General features: G+C 48.7%; 1 protein-coding gene across 1 annotated transcript in view; it reads left to right on the top strand.

Moving 5' to 3' along the window:
• Positions 1–24115, top strand: part of LOC142585190 (aquaporin AQPAe.a-like) — a 140821-nt gene extending 116706 nt beyond the window's left edge. Inside the window, exons 5-6 of the mRNA XM_075695751.1 lie at positions 20037–20349; positions 21910–24115. Coding sequence (XP_075551866.1) covers positions 20037–20349; positions 21910–21982 — 386 coding nt within the window. The 3' untranslated portion in view covers positions 21983–24115. The remainder of the gene's footprint in view (positions 1–20036; positions 20350–21909) is intronic.
• The last annotated feature ends 1036 nt before the right edge of the window (positions 24116–25151 follow it).

Consider the following 25151-nt stretch of genomic DNA (forward strand, 5'->3'; position numbering starts at 1 on the left):
CGCACGTTTTCCAGGCTGCCATCCTTTTTTTGCTCGGCTATCAAAGCCGACCGGCTGACTTTTAGCAACCTATCAAGTCCGTCTGACGTAGGCGCGATGAGCAAATCAGTAGATAGCTCTTCTAACTTTCCCGAATCGGGATTTTCCTCTCCAGTATCTGGCGCCTTCAACGCTACAGACTCAATTTTATTCTGTTCGGGCGTGCTCTGAATATCAGCTTGCTGCGCCTCTGACCCTCTTTCGTTGTTTGATAACGTCGGCCCCGCAACCACCGCCTTTGCAGCGAGCTCCCGAACCTTCGATCTGGTTAAGGCCTGAACACTAGCTTCACCAAACAAAAGCCCCTTCTCGCGCAGGAGGTGATCGGACCTGTTTGAAAATAGGTACGGGTACTGGGGTGGCAGCATAGATGACACTGCCGCCTCTGTCTCAAGCGCTCCGAAAGGTCCTTCAATAAGCACTTTTGCTACCGGCAGACACACGCTATGAGCTTCCACGGCTTGCTTGATCCACGCGCACTCGCCCGTGAACATATGGGGTTCTACGTAAGATGGGTGAACTACATCCATCGTAGCTGCGGAATCGCGAAGCACTCGGCACTCTTTCCCGTTCACGAGGAGGTCTCGCATGTAAGGCTCGAGAAGCTTCATGTTCTCGTCAGTGCTGCCTATTGAAAAAAACACAACTTTTGGTGTTGTTTCCGGACACTGCGCCGAAAAGTGACCCGGCTTCTGGCACGTATAACACAAGCGCGCTCGCCTCATCTCGAACCGCTTTCTGCGTTTGGCTGCCGCCGTCTCTTTACGTTTGGTCGGACTGCTTTCGCTCGCATCCGCACTACGCGTGTCCCCCTTTGCTCTTATGGGTGTGAACTTCGGCCTCTCAAACTTCGAGCCAAATTCACCCTTTTGACCGTCCTTAGCTCCGCGAGCCCGACGCGTCACAAACTCCTCGGCTAGCTCAGCGGCTTTAGCCACCGTACAAACGTCTGGCCTATCCAAGACCCAGTACCGCACGTTCTCCGGTAACCGACTATAAAACTGTTCTAGCCCGAAGCACTGCAGAACTTTATCGTGGTCACCAAACGCTTTCTCTTCTTTGAGCCACTCCTGCATGTTCGACATAAGCCTATACGCAAACTCTGTATATGACTCACTTTTGCCTTTCTCATTTTCCCGAAACTTCCGACGGAACGCCTCCGCAGACAGCCGGTACTTTTTTAGAAGACTCGATTTCACTGTGTCGAAATCCTCTGCCTCCTCTCTATCCAAGCGAGCGACTACGTCGGCCGCCTCGCCGGGTAACAAAGTGAGCAAGCGCTGTGGCCACGTTTCCCGAGAGAACCCCTGCTTCTCGCACGTTCGCTCAAAGTTAACCAGGAACAAACCAATGTCCTCTCCAAGCTTAAACGGCCGCATCAGGTCAGTCATTTTGAACAATACGCGTTCTCCTGCACCGTGTGCCTGACTTCCATTACGAGCGCGTTCCATCTCTACCTCAAGACGCTTCATTTCCAAAGCGTGTTGACGGTCACGCTCTTGTTGCTCTCGCTCTTTCTGTTCTTTAAGTTCGCGCTCCTGTTTCTCTTTTTGCTCTTTAAGTTCGCGCTCCTGTTTCTCTTTTTGCTCTTTAAGTTCGCGCTCCTGTTTCTCTTTTTGCTCTTTAAGTTCGCGCTCCTGTCTTTTTGACCTCTCCTCAATAGTCTCAAGGCATTCCGACAGCTCGTCATCCTCAGCCTCTAACTCAAGAATAGTCCTTAGCAGTTCAGGTTTTCTGAGTTTGTCTGAGACATCCAGACCCAACTCTCTTGCAAGCTCCAACAATTTCGGTTTGCGCAACGACTTCAAATCCATGGCTGCTCTGAATGCTGCTTTCTCTACTGCTTACTATTGTCTTGCCGCAAACTAACCCGGCAGCAACGACAACCACAATTACCAGCTCTGTTTCTGACACTAACAAAAAGCCTGGCAAAGCTCAGAAGAAGAAAGTCCCGCACTCACCAAACCTCGCAGGCAGGAATTCCGCGCAGTCGTTCCGCTGCAGGCAACCAGTCGTCACACAGGGCTCGTTGCACTGCTCCCGGATCGTCGTTGAGCTGCTCAGCATACAGTCAACTGCATCTCTTTGCTGCTGGCCTCCGTTGTCGCGATCTCACCGCTGGCAGACAGTTGTTTGAAGTCGGAGGCGATCCCACCGCTGCCAACCAGATGTTTGGGATCGGAGGCGATCTCACCGCTGCCAACCAGATGTTTGGGATCGCACCGCTGGTACGATCTGTTGTTGGGAACTCGGCGCTGACGCCCGTGGTTGTACCTGGGTCGCAAGCCCCAAGGGTAGCGTTGGCCTGGCGGCCTGGGGTACAACTGGAAGCATCCGAAGGTCCCGGCAAAGCATGAGTCGACTGGTAACAACGAAACAACTTGTTTATTTTAACATCGCAAAGAGTTGGCGGTCAGGTTGACCGAAGTAGAGAGACGGGAGAGCACTTCACTCAACAGAAGAAATCGGAGCCCTCCTTTTGGCGTCCGGGGGCAGCTGTTTTTATACTCTCGCAGTTGAGGGCAAGAAGGAACCCCTCAAAAGACGAGCACGTGAATGTACAATGGGCTAATGGTGACGCACACTGTCGTAGCGATGCCGTAGCACCATGTCGAGCACGATCTCGTAGCACCCTGTCGAGCACGATCTCGTAGCACCCTGTTGTAGCGCTGCCGTAGCACCATGTCGAGCACGATCTCGTAGCACCCTGTTGTAGCGCTGCCGGTCGGGCACAATGACTGTAATGAGAGGATGATCCCTGCTTTGGCATCGCCTGTTTCGGGCACAATGACTGGAATGAGAGGATGATCCCTGCTTTGGCATCGCCTGTTTCGGGCACAATGACTGGAATGAGAGGATGATCCCTGCTTTGGCATCGCCAGTTTCGGGCACAATGACTGGAATGAGAGGATGATCCTTTGCGGTCGCATCGCCGCAGTCGCGCCTGGAAACACCTGCCGATGAGTGTTGCGGCGACGACGATCGGGCCAAAATGTCTGCCGCCCCGCCGCAGTCGCGCCGGCAAAACCACGTGTCGCAGGCGAAACGCAACAGGGCATAGCCTCGCGAGCGCGGAGCTTGAGAGGAGCTGCCTGCCTGCGCACGATGTGGAGCAACGGTTTCGACGAGTGGACGTCGCTGGCCGGGGGAGACACGGCTCGCGCAAAGGCATTACAAGCTAGGACGGACCGTCACGTGACAAAATTAATGGCTGCCAAAAGCACGTGATCGTGCCACGGTCGCTTTTTAGTGTGTTTAGTGTAATGCGCGGAAATAGACGCTACAGAAAACGGGGGAAATTATTGCACGACCATATTGGTAGAAAGCGCACATAGAGCGGCTGGCGCAGCAAGCCGAACAAGCGTGAATCGATTGAAATCTACCGGGAGCCAAAAACATTCTGCGCAGAGTCCGCTGAGATTGATGTGTCACGTGACTGGCCGAGGGGGGAGGATGAGAAAGCGGTTACAAAAAGGCAAAAGTTAACTGTGTGTAAATCAGTGGTGGACGACACCTCGACGGTGGTGTTGAAAGAAGTGTGTGGGGAAAAAAATGTTGCGAAGACCATCGAAGATGATTGTCAAGGTAAGCAAGCCGCGTATGCGGATTGCAGAAATCATATGGATACACTAGCAATACGTTCGAAGTATTCTGCTGACGTCGACAACGTTGTTCGATGACCGCGGCGCGAATTATCGCACATGCCCGCAGTGGAGAAATTCTGAACGCGAAAGCGGGCGAAAGAGTCAAGAACGTCGCTCGCTTTAGGAACCAAACCAAACCAAACGGAGGAACGACGACGCTGAACCCGTGAACGGGCGCCTAAGAAGGAGCCACTGGAGCTGCGCTTTTAAACTCTGCCTATGCTACTGAGTCGCGAGGCGCCTAAATAATGCGGCGTCTTGCGTTCGTAACTCTCTGAAAAATGCGCGCCAAAGTTTGCTTTTTCCCAACAAGAGACTGCATAAGGGGAAGACCGCTTGCGCAGTTTCTTCCGTTTTAAAGAACAACTGGTGGTGCAAGTGTGATATGCTTTCCGTGTTCGAGAATTACACGAGGACTCCAAAACAATGAATATATAGTGTGCAGGTACTTTCCGCTAAGCGCCTACATGATTTAAAATGTAATGCAGAACTCTGCCCCAATGGACCTGCCTGTGGCTGACACTTGCGGACTCCTTTTTCTTTTATTTGACTTAAATGAACTTTAATGAACCGTTATATCATTTTCTATAGGCTTTGGAGCATACGCTTACGTTGCTACATGACTAAATTATAAGTTGGTTAATTAGCCTTGCTAAGTACTGAGGGACAATATGATCACAGACTTCTGGAACAAATAAACACTTGCAATACGATAATTGTTCACCAAACGCATAGTTCTCCGTTATTTGTTAAATCGCGTAGGTAGTCAGTTAGGCAATATGTGTTAGATCGCTTGCAGGGGCATCAACTCCAGCGACTGTTGTCTCATTGGAATCACTTAGAATATCATCGTAAAAGAGGCGATGGGTGACGACGGTAGCTGCCACCGGCACCGCCATGGCTTGCGTATTCATTTATGTAACGAAATAAAATGAAAGTGTACAAAGTACTTGTGCCTACTGACCTCCATCCTTTCGATCTTAGGCCTTAATGGCAGTGTGGAAAACAAAAACGACCAGTGTTCTTGTCACCGAAGATTGCTTTCGTAATCAGGCGTCTTGGTGTCACGTGATTCCCTTTCTTTCTTTCTTCCTTTCTTTCTTTCTTTCTTTCTTTCTTTCTTTCTATACCGCTGGAGAAATTCGTCTATCAGCCTCTTCCCGCCTAACATATGTAATTGGACATATGACCCCCCCCCCCCCCCGGCATCATCAGTACTCTCCCCTATAGACGGTACAGAAAAAAGCCGAGAACAGAATAAGGAGGAGGAGAAAAAGAAAAGAAAACACCCATTCAGGTGATCTTTCCTACGGAGACAGACGGGATCGTTTATTTGTAAGAGCTTTCGTCACCCCCGCTATCGCCGCCAGGCACGTGGTCACTGGAGCGCACGTCCACGCCGGGGGAGGTCCGGACCGGCGCGGCAGAAACGACAGGCAGAGAGAAACGAAGTTGGACGTGACCGGACCGCTGAGCAGTGGCGCGACGCGATCTGCACTGCCGAGCGGCCAGTGCTGTAAGCCTGCCCAAAACCTCGCTTGACCCTGGGAATCTTCTGTCGCCAAGGGCGGGCGCGTCATGCGAGCTGCAGAACAAAGCGGGACGACTTCTGATGAAATTGCGTCTGCACTGTCTTCTCTTACCTTGTTATCTTTCTTTCTTTCGTTCTTTCTTTTTTTTCCTTCGGCGCATGCCTGTTTCTAAGATTCCCCTGCATCTGTTCCCATGAGTACGTGTTATCACTCGCGAGGAAGGTTTTGGTGGACGCGTTTCGTTTAGACGTGTAGTGCGCTTACGGAGCAAATACTGCGTATTGGGCAATGTGTTAGGTATAGTTAGTTCATTGTACTATTGCATCGTCACTTGTCGCCAATTTCCCCCTTTCCATCCTGTCTCTACCCTTTTTCTCCTATCAAGATGAGGAGTAACAGACTTGAGACACGCTCTTTGGAGCGACATTTCTTCAATTTATCCTCGCTGAACTTAGACTTAGGTGCGCGTTAAAGAATTTAATTGAATTGAAATATAAATTGATTTTATTCATTATAGATTACAGGTTATAAAAAAGAATAATATGCAGAAGGAGGTCCCATAGTCAAATACTCTATCGGGACCTCCCGAAGAAGCTTAGGTAGTGAAAATTAATCCGTAGTACTCGTCAAGAGTACTACGGAGTGTGCCTCATGATCATATTGTTGTTTTGGCGCGTAATAACTAATAATTTGATTGTAATTTTAAAGATGTATGATTACATTAATAGATGCTGGAAATGTCAATTTAGCTGCACAGGAAGAGGGGCGCGGGAGGAGGGGGGAGGGTGGGGCTTGAAATCTCATGACTGAAGCCAGATTAACTTCTCCAGCTTCTATTGAAATCAATCCTCGCTCAGATGAGAAACGAGATGAAAACTGCCGCGACTCACTCTCTATGGACAGGCACTCATACGACGCAAACGCTCGCACACGTGCGCAAAGCTAGCCAACAAAGCCATGCGCCCATGTTCCCATTTGGATGGACCGGATGTGAAACGCTGTGGTGGCTGAAACCACTGAGTTCAAATTTTTTTTCTCCCTCTTGTACCTTTCTACTGCATTTATTCTCAGCAATCTATAACCGTGGCTTGTGTTAACAAACCATCAATGTTTAAATAAGCTTGTTGCGCTAAAGGTAACGTGATTTCATGCCGTTTGTTTCTTGGCTTTACGCCACAGTCCAGCCATCTTCTTGCTATTCGCCAACGCAGAATCCTATATGTTATCCTTGAAGCTTCAAGGATGGCCATGCTTCGGGCAGGGTATCACTGCGTCCTCGTTTACCTCTGGACAGATACTGCGACATGACAACAAAACATGCTCAATGTTTTCTGCGTTATTTCCGCCTGAGTATTTCCACGCACACTGTCCTTATTTCTTGCCGCTGATACCGTTCTCTCTCGCAGTTGTTCCCTGAATTTTTTTTTCGTTTCTTCAACAGCAGCGAGTTTACTATTCGTTTTCGAGACGCCCTCGGATATCTGTAGCGGTTGGAATTAGGTGACATATTTATGTTCGTTTATCGGTTCCGACTCCGGCTGACTACAAATTGCAGCAAGTCACTCTGCGATCTTCCAAGTTTTATAGTTCACACCGACGACTATAGTTACGGCGAAAATCGTATGTGAAATCACACAAAAAACAAAGAAAGGATAGTTTTCCACACTGATCGGCACGCATCCTCGTAGTCCCCGTTCCAAGGCTATATTCCTCGAGCTTCCCGCTTGTAAGCGCGTCTCACGCAAAAAAAAAAGAAAAAGCGCGCGCTCGTTTCAGAATAAAACAACGCGCGCTCAGTCAGTCGGGCGTCTCGTCGAGGTATCGCGGCGACGAACTCGATCGTCGGTGCCGCTATCGCCGAGGACGCGGCTGCACGTACCGCGTTCGAACGCGGCGAGGACGTGAACGCGGCGAGGGCGCACGCGGCGAGGACACCCGCGATTACGGAGCTTCACCGCACCTCCCGCGCGCGGCCAATTTCTTTTCTGTCGCGCAGAATGCAAATACGTATACGCGCGCGTCTTGTACCATGCGTGTTCGTTTTCGTCAATGTTGTTTTACTCTTCTTCGTTCTCGCTTCGCGTTAGTCTGCTTGAGCCGATCAGAAGCGGGTGTACGACATATATATATATATATATATATATATATATATATATATATATATATATATATATATATATATATATATATATATATATATATACCGTCTCCGGGAATGCGGGCGGCGAAACGCGCGAAATCCCTTGCATCCGTTTGCGCTCCCGAAATTCCGTAGCCCGCATGTGCCGTATCGCTGCTGCTGCGCGTGTGTCTTTCTCCTTGTGTCGCTTTGGAATCGACACGTGCCGAAGCGTTTGCTCCATCCTTTTTTTTTTTTCTCCTGCGTCTTTTCCGAGCATTCTTCCGTGCCAATCTGTGTTCCACTGTGCTGCGAGTTTATTTCGCGAGGGCGTTCCAGGAGTTTCGACTCTCCGTTCGATGGGACATGCCTCGTGCTCGAATGAGCGTGCGTGCTGCGCGGAAGGAAATTTGTCCTCGGATGTTGGACGATTGTGTTTCCTTCTCAGCGAAAACATCTTTAACGTAGGCGCTGCAGCTGGTCTTCTAACCTCTTTAGGGTTCTTCGAGGCAGTTTGGACACGGCGGTCGGGTTGAGTGACAGAGGGGTCGGGATTTCAGTTTTAAGTGTTTGGCAGGAAGTTGCCGCAGAAATTTATAGGCACAAAGTACTTCTGCGTCAGGGTCGAACAAGTCAGCAAAGAAACATAAAAAAGGGAGGAAACTGTGCTAGAGCATATTTTCGAAATTTTCACGAGTTATCCGGAAGGTTTAAATCTGTAGGCTTCATTTTTCTATTTCTTTTAGGAAATAGGGAGAAAAGGGAGGGCATGTGTCGTGGTGTAAATATCGAAAACCAATAGATTCGATATGAATGAGACTTGTGTTTACCTCCTAATTCACTGTGCGCCAGTCATTTCATGCAAATACAGACTTCCGTGCCTCTGGGAACAAAGAGCGCGAACTAAATGCACTTGAGTAAAACTTGAAGCAGCGCGGGGAAGACGAGGACAGTAATCTCGAACAATGCGCTTCCTTGGTCACGTGGTAGCGCCGGCGATAGGCACGCAGCACTGGACATTAGACCGATGTCAGAAACTGTCAACGAACTCTCAACGAGCTCAACAGCGCACGCTTCGCCCCCGTCATCGCAACACAGTCCTTACAAGTCGTCGGATGCAATCAATGCCGAGCCAACGAACACAGTTATACAGTTCGTTTGTGCTTCCGCCTTTATGTCGCTACGTACTTTATACTCTACTTAATACTCCTTGCACTTGTTTTACACAGCATACTGTGTACCTCAAGTTGTACTTCGAAAAAATGTGCTTGACTTGTGATCTCGTACGCGGGTTCTTTCTTTTCTTTCTTTTTTTTTGTGTGTGTGTGTGTCTCTCTCTCTCGCTTATTATTTCACCCGTGCAGGCTGCAGCATGTACAAATAAGTAGATAAAGAAATGAACTTTCGCATATGCAGAACGTGCGGCCGCGTTTCTCTCTCGCTAATCCATCCTCAAGACACCCGTAACTATGCATCCAAGAAATCATTCCGTGTACAGTTTGTACAGTTTCAGGTTGCTGGTTTTCCAACTATCCGCCGCGGTGACTCGTTCTGCTGCTGAGCTTAAAGTCGCGGGTTCGACTCACGGCCACGTTACTCGTATTCCGGTGGGGGGGGGGGGCGGAGTGTAAAAGAAGAAAGGGCACGTGTAGTCTGATTTGTGTGCACGTCGGAGAAGCCCAGGTGGTAGAAATTAATCCGGTAGCCTTCCACTGCACACTTGTAGCTCTCGCGTTGCTTTGGGAGGTTGACCCCCGACAATTAGATTTTAGTTGATTAGTTTTCCGAAAGAACCTTCATCTTCTGAAGGTCATTCATATTCATTTCAACGCAGCATACCGAGCTCTCGGCTCACCCTCTTATACAGAGGTGTATCACTCGTTTCAGCATTCTCGGCTCAAAAGGTAAGCTGCCCTGCGCGGAGTTGACCACATTTTGAAAAGAGGAAGCTGAACGAAGCACGAAAATTGCTCGTATGCGCGGCTCGACCCCAAGGGTGTGCTATATTGAGCAATAAAAACGAAAGGAAAAAGGAAACCAGCTGTAGTCGTCGGCGCAGACAGGCCCGGCGACGAGTAAAACGGCTGCGTTCTCGACGACCGCGACGTGTCGGGAGGAGCGCCATTAATCTGCCACACGCTCTCGTGGGCTCGCGAAGTGCAGAGTACGTGGCTGCCGCGTGGATCGAAAATGTGCGCGCTTTGTCCAGCGTAAGATGAGAAAAAAAGAAAATTGCACTTAACTGCTGGGACTGAAGAAGTGGGTCTCATTCGTCTCCATTTTGCAACCGCAGGCGTAAGGTTTGACCTTCTTTTCGCGACAGCCCGTAGGAAAAAAAAAAAAAAAAGAAACCTGTGAAAGCAAAATGATGGGAGGAGTTTTTTTTTTTTTCAGCGTAGTCTGTGAACTCGTGACGTTCCTGAGCCTATAAGTATGCGTTGTTATGTTCGTCATGACAGGAGGAGGCAAGAGCTGGCCGCATCGTTAGCGAAAAAGGATAATTTTTTTTTTTTACATTCCTCTCTGATATTGCTGCGACAGCCAGTAAAAAGGTACTTTAGCCTATTCTTATGGCATCTGTCGAGCAGTTGTCAGCATGTTTGTCATCGTCAGACTTCCTCGCAAGACGAAAAGAAATGCCAGAAATCAAAACTACGTCTGTACCAGCCATGTCTTCAATCCCGGCTGTCGCGTCATTGTCGTATTCTCGTTATCGTCATTTCCTCGTCGTGTAGTCATTGGTGTCATTGCCGCCTGTCCAGCTGCTGGCATTTCGAGTGGAACTCAAAGCCACCGAAAAGCTTAAGGCTTCGAGTGACCCCGCAAATGTTTATCTTGCGCTTATCACGAGTAAGAGTTTTCTTTTTCATCTCTGGCTCCTCGTGATTCTGTCAAGTATAAGGCGACATATTGTTAAGAGGCGCCTACCGTGTCGTGAAATCTGCGGACAGTCGTTCATAGCAAACGCATGCGTAGCCATGTCTTTCGGCAGCGGGAGCTTCACAAATGGATCGTGTTGGACGGTAGTCAGTTTCTTTACAGAACTAAATATGAAGTGCAAAACGGTAGGCTTTACAGTTTCGGAATAAACTGCATATTATTGTTGGCCATTTCAAACTGCTGTGTTGTTATGGAGGCGTTGATCATTGTGTGCACTCAGCGCAATGGGGCATAACATACCCACGAGGTCGTGACATACGCGGACATATTTCAAGTCATCTCAAAATGACAATTACGAACTTCTCCGGATACGTAATACCTTCGAGAGCCGACACACATCGTCTCAGACCACCGTTTCGGATCGTCAAACCACAGGCTTGTTGGGCACGTTATGCACTGTGCTGATGAACGGCGCAGACTCCTTTGAACGTCACCAAATCCTACGACTTCTTGAGTTCTCCCATTCTGTAGCCGTGGGTAGATCGGAAATTGTTTGTTCCACTGGTATCTCTAGCGAATCACCATCCGTTTCCTTCAGCACTCTTTCATACCGGCCGCTCGCTTTATTTCGATGGACACCGTAAGAAAAGAAGTACTCAAACTGCACTCGTAGGTCACCCATCATCTGCTCGAATCAATGCGATATCTTCACAAAAGAAAAATCTAATTAGTTGTGAAAGAACCAGCTGCACAAATAATTTTAGTCATGATGTAGTTACTGTGACGCCCCTACCTTGCGACAGCGTTTTCTTTCTTTGTTTCTTGTTTCAAGTATTTTGTACGCAATTAAAAGTAATATAATTTCTAGAAAAAAAGTAAACACTATGACAGTTTGAATTTTCCTTCGTGTATGAGGGCGACACAATTTTACTCTGTTCACAGACTGGTCAGTCGTATTCAAAATATCAGGTCTGTGATGTCATTGGTCGCAAAAGCTGGAACCCTGTGGGAACGCTAATCTCGCACTTCCTCCTCATTTTCCCTCTCAGAGCGCCTTTCACGTCGGCAAAACATGAGTATTTGTTGTTTCGCGAGAGTTGTTCACCTGCTCAACAAGGTGGCCGTAGCTTGCGCTTTGCCACTGCACATTGCAGCGCTACGGGCAAGCCGAACCGCTCGAAGTGGAGGGGTCGCGTTTCTCCGGTCTTTTTCCCGGTATCCCTCACAACTCGAAGCCGCCTCCCCTTTGCTTCGCCGGGAAACAGAAGCGAAATAAAAGACTGGGGAGCAGCAGAGCATTCGTCGGGAACAAAAGCCGATGACCAATCCCTCCTTTCATGTTGTTTATTACCGGAAGAGAAAGACAAATGAGTGGAGAAAAAAATAAAACAGCAAGATACCTCTGGCATTGGCGTATCGACCCGAAATACGGAGGGGATAGCGGCTGGTTTGGGACAACAGCTTGCCAAGAGGCGCGTATTTCTCCACGCAAGGGGCTGACCGAGGAGTCGCCGCCCGGGACGTGGCCATTGATCTGGCTGGCGGACTGTCTGCTCTTGTCTCTTGTGCTTATGGCTTTCCATTGTAATGCGCCAGTATAGTGAAATAGCTTCCGCTTCCTTTACTGCTCGAGAATCGTATTGTTGCGCTACAACTCGGTCGGTGCGGCCGTCCGCGACAGTGTGGCTCTTACACGGCATATCCGCCTGCCTTTTGTTTGGCGAGTAGAGGAGAAGGAAAAAAGAGGGGGGGTGTAAGTTAGACGTAAAAGGAGCGGAAAGGATAGATTCTCTCCGTGCGGGCGAACGGCTTTCAAGCGAGCACTCCAGACCCAGAAGCCAAACGGTATAGGAAGCCTTCTCATAACGTTACTCTATGTAGTTTGTTTGGTATAGTCGTAACGTATGAGGATAAATTTTATTTGTAAAAAGGCAAAGAGGTCGATCTGAGCTTTGCCTTCTGATCTGGTACTCTGCTGCAGGAGAAGGGGGAAGAGGGGTCCGAAAGGAGGATGGAGGTTCAAGATGACAAAAAAAAAGGGGGCGGAGGAGGAGGGGGGATGAATGCTGGTCAACACAGCAGTGTACAGCAAGTGATGCGCCGCGCAATTTATTTTTGTCTCGTCTGCCCTACCTAACCTAGAGCACACTGAGCGTCTGGTAGGAGGACATAAGAGATCAAAGGCAAGCGGGCGGTGCATGCGGTCGCCCGGCTCGTTCACCTGAACACACCGCTCCCTATTCGCCGACCGCAGCGCTGTGGGAAAAGAAAAGTAAAATAATAATAATAATAATATTTGGGGTTTTACGTGCCAAAACCACTTTCTGATTATGAGGCACGCCGTAGTGGAGGACTCCGGAAATTTTGATCACCTGGGGTTCTTTAACGTGCACCTAAATCTAAGCACACGGGTGTTTTCGCATTTCGCCCCCATCGAAATGCGGCCGCCGTGGCCGGGATTCGATCCCGCGACCTCGTGCTCAGCAGCCCAACACCATAGCCACTGAGCAACCACGGCGGGTAGAAAAGTAAAACGTACAGCTAGATGGAGCACGTGGGTGGGTGGATGTTACGAGAAAGAGGGAGAGGAGATTGTCCTGTGATTTGCGCGACACGCGTCCGTGTGCGACCAGCGGCGAGAGCGGCGCGCCGCAGCACTCAGCCCCGGGGTCTGGTTTCTCTGATCGCGGCGCAGCAAAAAGGGGGTCCGGAGCGCGCGCGATCCAAACCCCACTGCAGGGGCACCTGTGTCTCGATTCGGCTTGCCTGCCCGCCCGCCCGCCCGCCCGCCCGCCCGCCCGCCCGCCCGCTCGCCTGCCTGCCTGCCAGCAAGCCGGCTTCTCCATCGGAATGCCTTCCTTTCGCTTTCCCGAGCGGAGGCTGGAGATCAAGCCGTTCCGAGCCACTGGCTTCGCGAGGATATATGAGAGCCACGATGCTTCGCGAGGTGTGGTCGTCGAGGGAGCGACGGTGCGAGTGAGCCCGACGGTTCGGTGCTAGCTTTTCGATGACTGTCGCCGCGCTGTTCCCCTCGTTTCCTGCCGCTTTATTTGTGTTCGTATGCGTTCCTTCTGCTTTTTTTTTTCCTTTTTCTTGTAGTATCCTACTTATTCTCTCTTCTGGTCCGGCGCCGTCCTTTATTGGATGGGTGGCGGTCGAAGTTAAGAACAAATGTGAAGGAAAAAAAGAGCGCAGCGATATGACTGGCACAGAATAGAGAGGAATGCGAAGACTCGTTATTGGTCCCGAGCATGGAGGCTGTTGTTTATACTCCCCCTCGGGGCGCATCGAGGAAACGATGCGAACTCCGGTATACAAATGCCGTGTTTCGTTGTTCAACTAAAATAAGACTCCGCCATTGCCGATCCTCGAGGTCAGCAAGTCGTAAACAGAATGCCACAGTCAAAGGAAAGTCGGGGCAGTTCTTGAGCCCACATGGAAAATGTTTCCAGGCATGTTTGGTGCTGAAATATTAAGTATTCTGTCGTGCGTTCCTCAGGGTAGCGTCAGAACTTGCTGCATAATGATGCAAAACGTGAAATGTTCGAAATGCGGAAGTATATGGCCAACAGCTGTGAATTTCCATTAACGACAAGAACCTGTCGGAGAAGAGCGAAAAATGCGATGCTCAAGTCGTCTTAAAAAGCGAATCCTCCCGTGGGTGAACGCGCTGAAACGCTCGACAAACACCGGATACAGCTGTTTCCATCAAATTACCCGTTGAAGGCTTCGTTCCATCGGAGCTTTTAAATTCAGCGCGGGCAGCTGTAGCCCAATCCAGGCGTACTCGGTGCTCAAGAAGGCTGCCAGTGTTGTACTTTTAGCCTTTTTTTGTCTACTAATAGTAACAGTATTTTTGTTATAACGTTAAGCTACGTAATGCACCCGTTGTATGGGGGGCGGCGGCCTACACGTGTCATGTCACGTGGCTCAAAGCGCGCAGGCAGCGTGTGCTACCTATGGAGAGGCTGGGGAAAACACGGGGAAGGCGGGAGACGAAAATTCAAGACGATGAGCAAAACGAGAACTATGGAGAGGCTGTTACACGCTTCAACGGGGGTAGCCGTGCACCTCACTACGCCGAGTGATGCGTGTAGCTCTCGTTTTGCTGTCCCGTTCATAGCCAAACCGCCAGCGCAGGCGCATTTGCGCTCCTGCTCGCTGGCCAAGCGGAGCGCGCACCGCCGCCGCCGCGTTCAACTAAACGCGCTCTAATGACGTCACCGCAGTGACTCCTCGAAAAGTAGCAAGCCTTGCAAATACGTAACGGAGCACGTCGTTTCCTCCTCCCCTCCCGCTTTATTTCCCCCGTAGCTCTGCGTACTCTCTCGTCCCATCGGCGTCCGCTGAGGTTCCTTATAGGGGGCAGTCACGCGGAAAAGAACAGCGATGCTCGTCTCCGGGATTCTTGGGGCCTCTCGTCCACCATTCTTGGCGCTCGGTTCTAGGCGCTAGTGCGGCGCCTTGCGCGCCACGCCTTCATACCCCCCCCCCCTCCCCTCCCCCCCACCCGCCCCACACACGCACCATTATATAGCCACATCGTGTCCCAAGTCGCCGCTTGGGAGGCCATAGACGGCGGTGGATTAAATTCCCCGCGACAGGAAAATGATTAAGCTCGGTGTTTCTGGCCGGTGCCCCCGTCGGAACTTCTTCCTGCGTCCAGCCAGCGGAAGACCGACAGAGTCTCCGGCGCTCCGTTTCGGCAATACCGTGCAGCGAACAGAAAAGATGTGAGGAGCGGAGCTTCGTAGACGAGTTCGCGTGGCTTTATCGCGCGTGAATGGTGCACCCAATAGGGGTCAGGGGTCGGCTATCACGTCGTTGGTTGTCGATGCCCCCGTTCAGAGCCAAATGGGCGTCGGACAAAGCGGAGTATCCTGGAACGAATGCCTCATGTTGTAAACACAAAAAAATATAAAAATAAATGAAAATGCTTCCCTACTGGCTGTCGCAGATACGCATGGACGTACGTATACACATACACTATCTCTCGTCAACAAAAGTCAGGCTACATGTATGGGAATATAGGCTGGAAGAGGTTGGTGTTGGCCAAGTTAGGGACGACAATTCGACGCACCTGTCCTACGTTTCTATTGGTTGTCATTCGCTTATTTATTCGTGGCTCCAGGTACACTGAATAATGGAGCATCGACCACGGCTAGCCTAGCAAGAAGCTCTTCTGGCCTACGTTTTCCCTTCATTTGGCTCACTATATTCTTTTCTTTGAAGGGAGAAGGGGTCTCTTTCGTGGGTGACACTAAACAGCCAATCCTATGTTTATTACCTCTAGTTCCTATAATTGTGTATGTTATGGTGCGCTGAGTGCAGCAGGGCCTCGAAACCACGCAGTAAGCTCGGGGAAAAGCTTGTTGGCCGTCACGATTGGCCATTTGGTAGCAGCGATGCCTAGCCAATCACGAACCCTTAATTGTAATCAACTCCGCGAACTCGGCGCCCGATTGGCTGATGCCCGGCTCTACAGCGTTCACAATACTGCACGGTTTACTGAGAGAAAGGGTACGCTTCCGGCTAGCACCACACCTTTTCTCCTGGGAAGGACCAGAGGTTCTGCGCGCATGCGCGGTGCTGCTTCCAGCTCGTTCTTCGCTCCCTGTTCCAGTGAGCGGGAAACAGCGCAGGAAGCGAGCGTGCATAAACAAATTATCCGGTGCGCATCTTTTCTATTCGCTCGTCTTTTTTCCTCTCCGCAGAGAGGAAACGGTTACCGTATAGCGCCGTCAGACAAGCAAACAGAGTGAAGGAGAGAAAATGCAAGGAGCCTTCCTCCCAGGAAGAAGCCAAGACGTGAAAAGAACAGGCAGGCGTTATCTTGGTTGCACGCCGTTTACTTTCTCAGGCTAAAACTTCGCGAAGCAGGAGCAGATTGGGCCGACGAAGTTTGGTTGTTCAGTACTGCCGAGTCACTTTTGCCTTTTGAGAACAGCTGCATCGTGCTGAGATTGGTTAGGACGTGTGCGGCAGATTAGGACGCGGACAAATGAGCGTAGAAGCGCGGATACTGTTCAACATTGTTAAGCGCAAAAATGTGCGTTCGTAAGTCCTGTCTTCACGGCAGGCTCTTGTATCGGCTTGTACTCTATGGTCAGTTCGATTGATGGGGTTTGATGCCCCGAAAGCAGCCCACGGGCAATGAAATACGTCGTAGTTGAAGCCTCCGGATTGGGATTTTTTTTTTTTTTTTTGCCAGCTCGAGTTCATTTACGTGCACCCAAAATCATTGGCACCCAACGTGTTTCCGCCGGGTAAGTCCAGAGTGCAGCACTTGTCCGGTCTTCAACGCTATAAACTGATTCAGTGTTGCTTTGCAGAGCCCCTTTCAGTCCAGCCGCCGTTTGCATATAATTCCACGGTCGTCCCGGTTTTCCTCCTATGAAGTGTGCGAAACAGAAACAACATCGACTTCTTTTGTGCAGCCTGTCGGTGCAGCCTGTCGGTGTTTGTGCAGCCTATAGAGAAGTGCAGCTCTTCTATACGCCATTTGTTTCCATTTGTTCGGCGCCTGTCATTCCGTCCGACTGCGCTTTCGTGGCCGCAACTTGAACTCGTCGAGTATCAGGTTGCCGCCCAGAAAACAATGTGCTGCTCGCACAAGCGCCCGATTTCCGACAACCGCGAGCGCTGCAGAAATTTCGTCTGCCTCGTCTGGGGCGCAATCACTGCGGCGCATCTCTAATGCCCTCGCGTCTGTCCCATTCCACTCCTCCCTCCTGTTGCAATAGAGGAGTTTGCTTACACGCGCGGCACAGCAGAAAAGGAAGGGCTATAGAGAGAGCGGGAGAGAGATGAAAGGGGGTGTAACCCATAACGCTGTTGATCCGCCTGGTGCTTTGCCAGTCACTCGGCTCATTACCCTCTTCTCTGCCGTGGCGCCCGCGATGTGAAAAGCCAGGCAACCGCCAGATCCCCGCCCGCCCACGCGGTAGAACAGAGCTTATGAGGCCGGCGCCTGCTCTCGACGTCGCATCGAACCGTTTCGAGGCGTAATTTATGGACGCCCGCGTCGACCACGCACGCGCGACCCGGACAACGCGCGTGCAAGACAGCGAAAGGGAAAAGCGCGTTGTGGCACCGAGTCGGTGTTTCTTTCGCTGTTCCGTCGCCAAAGTCAATTCGTTACCGCGGGGCTCGCAAAACAAGAGGAGCATTTATATCCATCCGGCGGCGGGGTTACGCCTGCGAGGCACGTTCGGAACGTTTCTGGTCCCCCTGCTTGACTGCATGTGCGTGGATAGGCTTAGCCCGCGCGGCGTGGAACTCGCGAGATCGTAGTTTTTTGCGCCGCTGTCTGGCATTCCGCGTGATTGCGAGAACAGTGAAGCAGAATTTAGGACCGAAACAGCGGAGCGGCGACCGCGATTTGCTTCGTGAATGGCTCAATTTTATTGCCATTCGCCGAAGTCGCGCCTTTCTAAACGGAACGACCTCGGAACGAGAAACGGCGAGGCGCTTGATGTAGCAAAAAGCGAGGCAGGGCGAGTGCGGATCGTCAACAGTAAAATCGAGGAGCGGGGTTAGGAACGTTTGGGCACTCACGCACTTATTTCTTTATTATTTCCGTTTTTTTCCCCTGCCAAATGGCGCGCTGCTTTCAGGCGTGACGTTTCGCTGCATAAAACGTCTGTTCGACGGAAAAGCACGCTTGCAAGGAGGCGAAAGCGGAACTGCTGCACCGGTAAAAACAGGAACTGGTAAGAGAGAGAGAGAGAGAGAGAGAAACACGCAACAAGCAGGCTTCCGGGGCCCACGGGCCAGCGCTGACGAACAAACAACCGCTCGACGCTGCGAGGCTATGAGAGCCCGAACAAATGCTCTTTAAGAGCCCCGCGCCAAGCGAGTGCAGTTGGCAGTTGAGAGCGTTGTCGCCCGTCGTGTAAGAACCCCGACACTGCTGTTACGTCGTTACGTCCGTGCGCCCTTGCTCGCGTTTTTACAGCGCTGTTTTTACGGGCGTCTCGCATCCGGTAATGCAGCCTTTATGCGTTTCTCTCTACTGGCCTTTCGTCTAAGCTTCATGTGTTCCTCCGCGAGCACCGATCACGCGTTACCGATATTTAGGAAACCTGCACAACCGTGGGCGACTTCTGGGCGAAGCTCTCACACTCTCCTCACATTTAGTAGCGTGCTACTGTTCGGCAAAAGAAGTGTGTGAAAAGCGCTTTCCGTACTTTCCCTGCAATAATATTCAGTTCTGTCGGTGTCCTTTTCTCTTTCTTTCTTGCGGAAGCTCTTAGGCACCGCACGTTATACGTGTATCGAGCCGGCACAGCTTGCCGCACTGGATGCGCGTGATTGCGGAGGACTCCCACTGGAGGAATACGGTTCTTGGCTTCGTTAGTTTTGTTTGTTGGTTTCTCTCTATAGCTTTTTTTTCCCTCAAGCAGCGGCTGTTCGACTAGCGATAGCTGTTTTAGCTATAGTACCTCTCTGCCTCTTAAGAAAGTATAGACATCCATCGCGCTCGAAAAATTGCATTGAACGTTTAAGATTTAAATATATAGAAGATTTCATTTTCTCGACGGGGCGGGGAAGAGGGAGGGATCAGTGTGTGCGCTGCTAGGTGGTTGATGCTTCCACAAGTCGCTGAGAATATGCCGCTAGCGTCGGTCGATTGCCTTGGTCCCATTCACATCGAGCCACTCCAACTGCACTGGGGCAGATAGTGTAGTCGGCAGTTGCAACAGAAAACACATTCTCTGCACTAGGAAGAATACCGGTGTCACATCTTCCCGGAAGTTAGACTCGCCTTGTTTCGGTTTCTTCTTTTGTTCTGGCACTCTCTGGCCATGGCTTGCCCTTGCGCTGCAGAAAAATACATACAGTAACCATTTCATTTATCTTTCCTAGCCAGGTTTTGCTCCTGGCGCACTACCTCCGTTTATCTGGCGATACCCCCGTTTCATTTCATTTTATGCAACGTCGTGAACTTAGTTCCCGCACGCGGTTTTCCTGCGCTGTCCAAGAATTTTTTGCGGGCGTTATTACAGCACTCGCGACAAGCCTTAGGAGCTTCCTGGGCTTGTGAACTTATTTCGTAAGCTTAACTTACAGCTGGCTTTGTTGCAACAAGAGTACCTGTGTGGCGAAGCATCCTTCTTCGAGTCTTCTCGCTTTTTGTACGACAGCCTGTAGACAGTATTTGTGTTAAAGTGTAACCGAGAACCTCATATAGTAACGGTGAGCGTCTTTGTAAATAAGATAAACAAGTGTGCGCACACCAGCCGGTATTGAACTGAAGTGCCATTGATTTGTGCTCGCGGCTGGCAGAGTATCCATCCTTTCTCCGTCACCAACACTATGATTGATTGATTGAATGAATGAATGATTAGATAAATAAATAAATAAATAAATAAATAAATAGATACCTGCAGTGGCGCGAAAATTTAGGCGCGACGGCTGTTGTCTGAGGACACGATAGTGTACGGCTGTCACTTGCATCAAGTGCGGCTCTGTACCCCAGGATACTTTCCAAAACGTTCAGTAATAATATCCGGGCGAGATATGTTCGAAACAACAAAATAAAATATTTCCCCGTGCCCTTCTGCGCGCCCTACCCAGCGCGCGTACCTGATACCCCCGCAGGCCCTCGTGAAAGGTGGGCGAGGGGCTGCAGCCGACCCCACCAATATTTCCGCCGTCACAGCATGAAAATGTCAACCGCTAAAGGTCAGGGGCTGTGGGGTCTAAAAGAGGTCTTAACATTTTCCATGTGTGTAACGAGGTTTGTTTAATCACGACTGAGGCGTGTTTGAACACATACGACAAACGTTCACCTCATTCCTTCGTTGCCCTTTCGAACAGAGTCCAACACGGACGACGACTACGAGGACCCTGACGCGAAGATCGCGAAGTACGCGACCGTGGCCCAGAGTCCTCCCAACGGGGCGCCCTCCAGCGCCCACCAGGCTGCGCCGTTGCAGCAGCTGGTGCAGCACCAGCAGCAGGGCCGGCCGCACCAGCACCAGCAGTACGAGGCGGTGGGCTTCGGCCGGCCCGCCGGCGGGAACACCTACTCGCCCACTCCGTCCTCGGCCTTCCCGGCATCCGCCGAGGCGGTGTACGCGGGCTCGCTGCGCCCTACGAACTACGCGTCGTCCGTGTACGGCACCGGCAGGTGCGTGCACAGCGGATGGAGCGTGACGTGGCGGGCGCCGTAATGGAGCGCTTGCTCTAAACTGTTGTCATGCGCTCTCCTTTTGGCTCCGTGAGGCACACCGTGAGGAAAATTGCGTGTAGAAAAGCCGGTAGGTTAGCCAGAGGTAGCTCTGGACGGCTACTCTGCACGGAGAATGGGGATAGAAAGAGAAGCACGAACAATGTAAAGCCTGCAGGCAGTTCAGGAAATTCGACACAGACCACGCAGGTCCATGGCCCTTAGGTACTGGACAAATTGAAGGAGAACGCTGGTCTCTGCCAGTGCCTGCTCCATTGCTTTCCTCTGCCTTTTTAGTTACTTTGCCATGCCTTCACATTATGTGCCTGCGTTAGGATACGATAAGAAGCCAACAAACACTGACACCAAGGACAACATAGGGGAAATTGCTTGCGCTTAATAAATGAAATAAAGAGACGATAAATTAATGGAAATGAAAGTGAACGACAAAACAACTTGCCGCAGGGGGGAACGATCCCACAACCTTCACATAGTTCCCCAACTGCGGCAAGTTTTTTCATCCACTTTCATTTCCATTAATTTATTGTCTCTTTATTTCATTTAATAAGCACAAGTAATTTCCCCTATGTTGTCCTTGGTGTCAGTGTTTGTCGGCTTCTTATGATATGACTAATAAAAATTGGGACCCTCGGTTAATCCCGTTTCTTCTCATTTACATTAGAATATGGGGTGACAATTTTTAACTTATATATTTTTATTTCTATATTTCTAAGTTATATTTTTCAGTTACTTAATTATGTCACCTATAGTTCTGGCTCACGTGTCCTTGCAGACCTCCTGATGTGCTACTGTGAGCTTCAGTATATTAACATCACAGCATGTAAAGCAGCTTATTGCATATTAAAGCAGACTTAAGAGCCAAATCGTATAGCAGATATTACAAAGTTCATGCTCATTACAAAAATTTAGAAGTGTGCCTAGGATGACTATGAAACCCAACTCTGCAATACAAACATTTCCCTCACATAGACAAGTGTCAGCTGAAGGTTTAGCAGTTTCTACTGGACAGTTATACAAGGGCTTAACATTGCAAATGTGAGAGTAAAAAGTTCGACTCAATTCAAAGGGAATGCCTAAAATATACAGCAATTGCAAGCACTGTACATGAATACTACATTAGCCCTAAATGTACATGGAAGTGGTAAAAGAAGATTGAAAAAATTAGCATCGCTTTGTGTGTACGTAGAGCTTCCTCATAAAATATGTGCAAACATCATCTCAACGTTGCCCAGAACAGTTTCAGGCTAATATTGGCCTGCATCTGTCCTTCAGCATCAGCACACAAAGAGAGCAGGAAATGAATGCAAATTCAGCCACTACAGTCATTTCATTTTCTTTATTATTCTTTATTATTCTGGTCCATTGGTAGGTTACATGCAAATTGAGACATCTGCAACTTCTTAACAAGAAACAGAATTTTGCAGACGAGAACTATGCAGAAGTGCCCGCATTCAACACGCATGCCCAATGTGATACATCGAATCCCTCTTATTGTTACAGAATTGGAAATGCCCTTCGAACACTTCCAGCCCGACTGGAGTATGGACAAGGACCGGGATCTCCAAAATTCTAAGCTGTACATATGATGCTGTATATGTGTACGAGTGGGTTGCAATGCTTCGCCATTTTGCTCAGGTCGCAAACGGAGCTCGGAACAGAAAAAACATTCATTCATCACCACACAGCTCATTTTGTTTTGCTTTTGTTTCTGTTCCCTTTACCCAACTGTAGTGTCAACAGTTGCTGCGTACCTTATTTTGCATGTTCTGTGATAGTGCAATAACACAATGTTGTGATAGGCTACTAATATGTATACAGAGTGTGCGTGAACTTACACTTCTAGGTTATGTGGCTAATCAAAATAAGCTTTATTTAGGTGTGAAAGGAAATGGCAAAATCGCATGTAACATAGTGTTTCTCGTTTGTTGATGCACAACAAAAATTTTGCCTTTTGTCTTAATTTTTTTTGTTAGAATGAAGCTGCCTTCAAAGTGCTTTGGGGCAGTTATCATGATGTATGCCTTCTACAGTAAATAGATATTATTTCAAATGAAAGACAACAAACACAAAGAAAGTGGGCCTATATCGGGGATTAGGTCACATTTTACCACGCGCAGCTCACCACTCTTATTTTTTTGTCTTCATGCAAACACAATTAACTTAATACCACAAAAACTTGTTTAGATGGGAGACTTGTTTAACATGCTGCGATGATTGGATCTCAAAAGATGTTTGTGGAAGACAGCCAAGGTTATATTATAGAAAGTGCCTGTTACCAAAGAAACACTTGTTGAGCCATCAGTTACCAAACGGTGGATACATTCGTGCAGCTGAAGGTGGCTTAGTCTAATCCAAGATTGCAGATTTACACTGTTGCTAAAGAAATGGTACATTGTCGCTAGGAAACATCTTCCAAGTTTCTCATAAATTTTTCCATGTTTCTACATCACCAATGTCATATTACTCCGCGACTTCTCAAAAAGCACTGACATTACCACCACCATCAGCAACAGCTAATGACGGTGCTGTAAGGGTGTCTTCAATTAGTGCTTTTACTTTATTTTTGTTCCTCTCAACTTGTGTTACCATGCTTGTCTTGTAATGCTGCTGTGAATTCATACATGCTGCATGACAAAAAAGGAAGATGTCCCACACATAGTACAGCATGTCTAGGGATTACAATAACGATTCACGGTCCAAGAGCCTACAAAACAATACCAACAAAAGAATAATATTAAGAATTTTGCATCACTGGGGAGTTGACACATGTCATTACAGCTCAGATGAATGTTTTTGGTCATGTGGACATATGGCAGTTCAGCAAACAAGCTGCTGCTTCCATCATAAGTGCTGCTTGGTCACATGTATAGATTTGCCAAGTCGTAATACTTGCCAACATTTTGTGGTATCTTATGTGCGTATAACAGCAACAATAAAGCTGACCGAATTTGCATTTCATACTCTAGTTTCTAACCATAGCCACATCCAGATATGGCATTCCGTGACATAGGCACCAGTAACTCCAAATCAAGATAAGCACACATGAAAAGCACTTGATGTGTAGCGAGTGCTTCCGTTTCAAAATGTACATAAACGCTTCCAAAATAAATGCTGCGAATGCTTGAACAATGCTTGGACAAGCATGGTAGCAAGAATGCAATAGTGTTAAATGTGTGGTGGCTTTGAACTTTTGAAGTTACGTGCTTTTACACATGTGCACACTTTGAAGAGTCAGTGCATGTGTAAAAGAAAGCAGCAACATATTGATAAGCATATCATTCATGGATACTTCAGTATTCCAAAGATATAACTGTTGCTCAATGACCTCCTCAGTTCTCGAAAGGCTACATATTTTGTTCACAACCATAGCACTTTTTTTTGTTCCAGATAACATGCAAGCTTTCGGACAAAGAACAGGGCACAGAAATGCATGCATATGTATGATACTTTTTTTTTTGTAAAAAGAAATGTGTTATATACAGTAGAAGTTCCCACATTTCCAGTTCTCAATCCAAAAGATGGTGAACTCCACTCCACATCAAAGCATACTTGCTATGAAAGTAACAGGTCTGTGTTAACATGTAACATGTGCATTGCTGTCTTCGCACAACTGCGATTACTTTTTCTCTCAAGCAATAAGCAATCTCACGCACTGTGCATGTTTCCACGAGTGTGCTGTGAAAAATAAAGTTCACGGAGTATCTGAGTGGTGTCTGTGATTGAAGAAAATTGACAAAATTGTTGGATTGCTACCAAGAGGGCCATGAGGCACTCACAACATGGTACACTTGAACCTCCAGCACTTTTTCATCCATTCTCTCACACTGACTTTGTCACATCGTGGAAGAAGAAAATCATCGATAGTATATTTTTTTAAAGAGGATGTTTGCAAGCACATCAACAAAATAAATAGCTTTGTGGCTGTCACAATAAATACAGCATTGCGGGTGTCTCATGCCCTCTGTAGGACTTGGAATTCAGAGCACCTATAAGAGAACTGATAGTGTGTCTGTGATTCTTTTTTAATCTTAGTTTAAAGTGTAGAAATCAAAACCATAAAATGCATTGCTATATGCTCTCACATTAATGCATTAGAGCTGAAGCTCTACTGACACTACGTTAGACATTTACAGTATATGGTTTTATAGTCACCAGATTTTCTATGTTGAAGTGAACTGTGAATAAAATATTTATAGGTAAACAAAGGTACCACAGTGCAGGAGATTGAGCAAGTTATGATACGGGGCTTCGCACAGAATCTGAAACATTCAGTGAGCTGCAAATGTACTAATGCTTCCACTTCCTTTACAATTGTCTTAGCACTGGGAAACATCTTCAGAGGTGCCAAGCACCTCTGCAGTCGGCTCACACAATTTTTGCAGTGTAGTGACAGTCATACTTTTAAAACAGCTCACTGCAAGCAAGTGCATATGGCCATCCAGAGCCAAATGTTGCCATCACAACTGACACGCCACTGCAGCTAACCAACCTCGAATGGAGCACCAAGGGTCGTCCATGTGAACGCGGCCGTGGCCAACTAAACGCCACATAAACTAAAAGCCTTGACTTGCCACCCCACATAAGGTCCATGGTGTCTCCCATTACCTACAGAATGCTTGTTATTGGCTAGTTCCCTCTGAACTGTAATTGTAGAGTGCAGGCAGCACAAGAACATGTAAAATAAACAAATCTTAACAGGATTTCTCCTCGTGTCATCTGTGCAACACAAAAACTATGTGGAT

Source organism: Dermacentor variabilis, chromosome 6, assembly GCF_050947875.1.
Source record: "Dermacentor variabilis isolate Ectoservices chromosome 6, ASM5094787v1, whole genome shotgun sequence".
NCBI lineage: Eukaryota > Metazoa > Arthropoda > Arachnida > Ixodida > Ixodidae > Dermacentor > Dermacentor variabilis.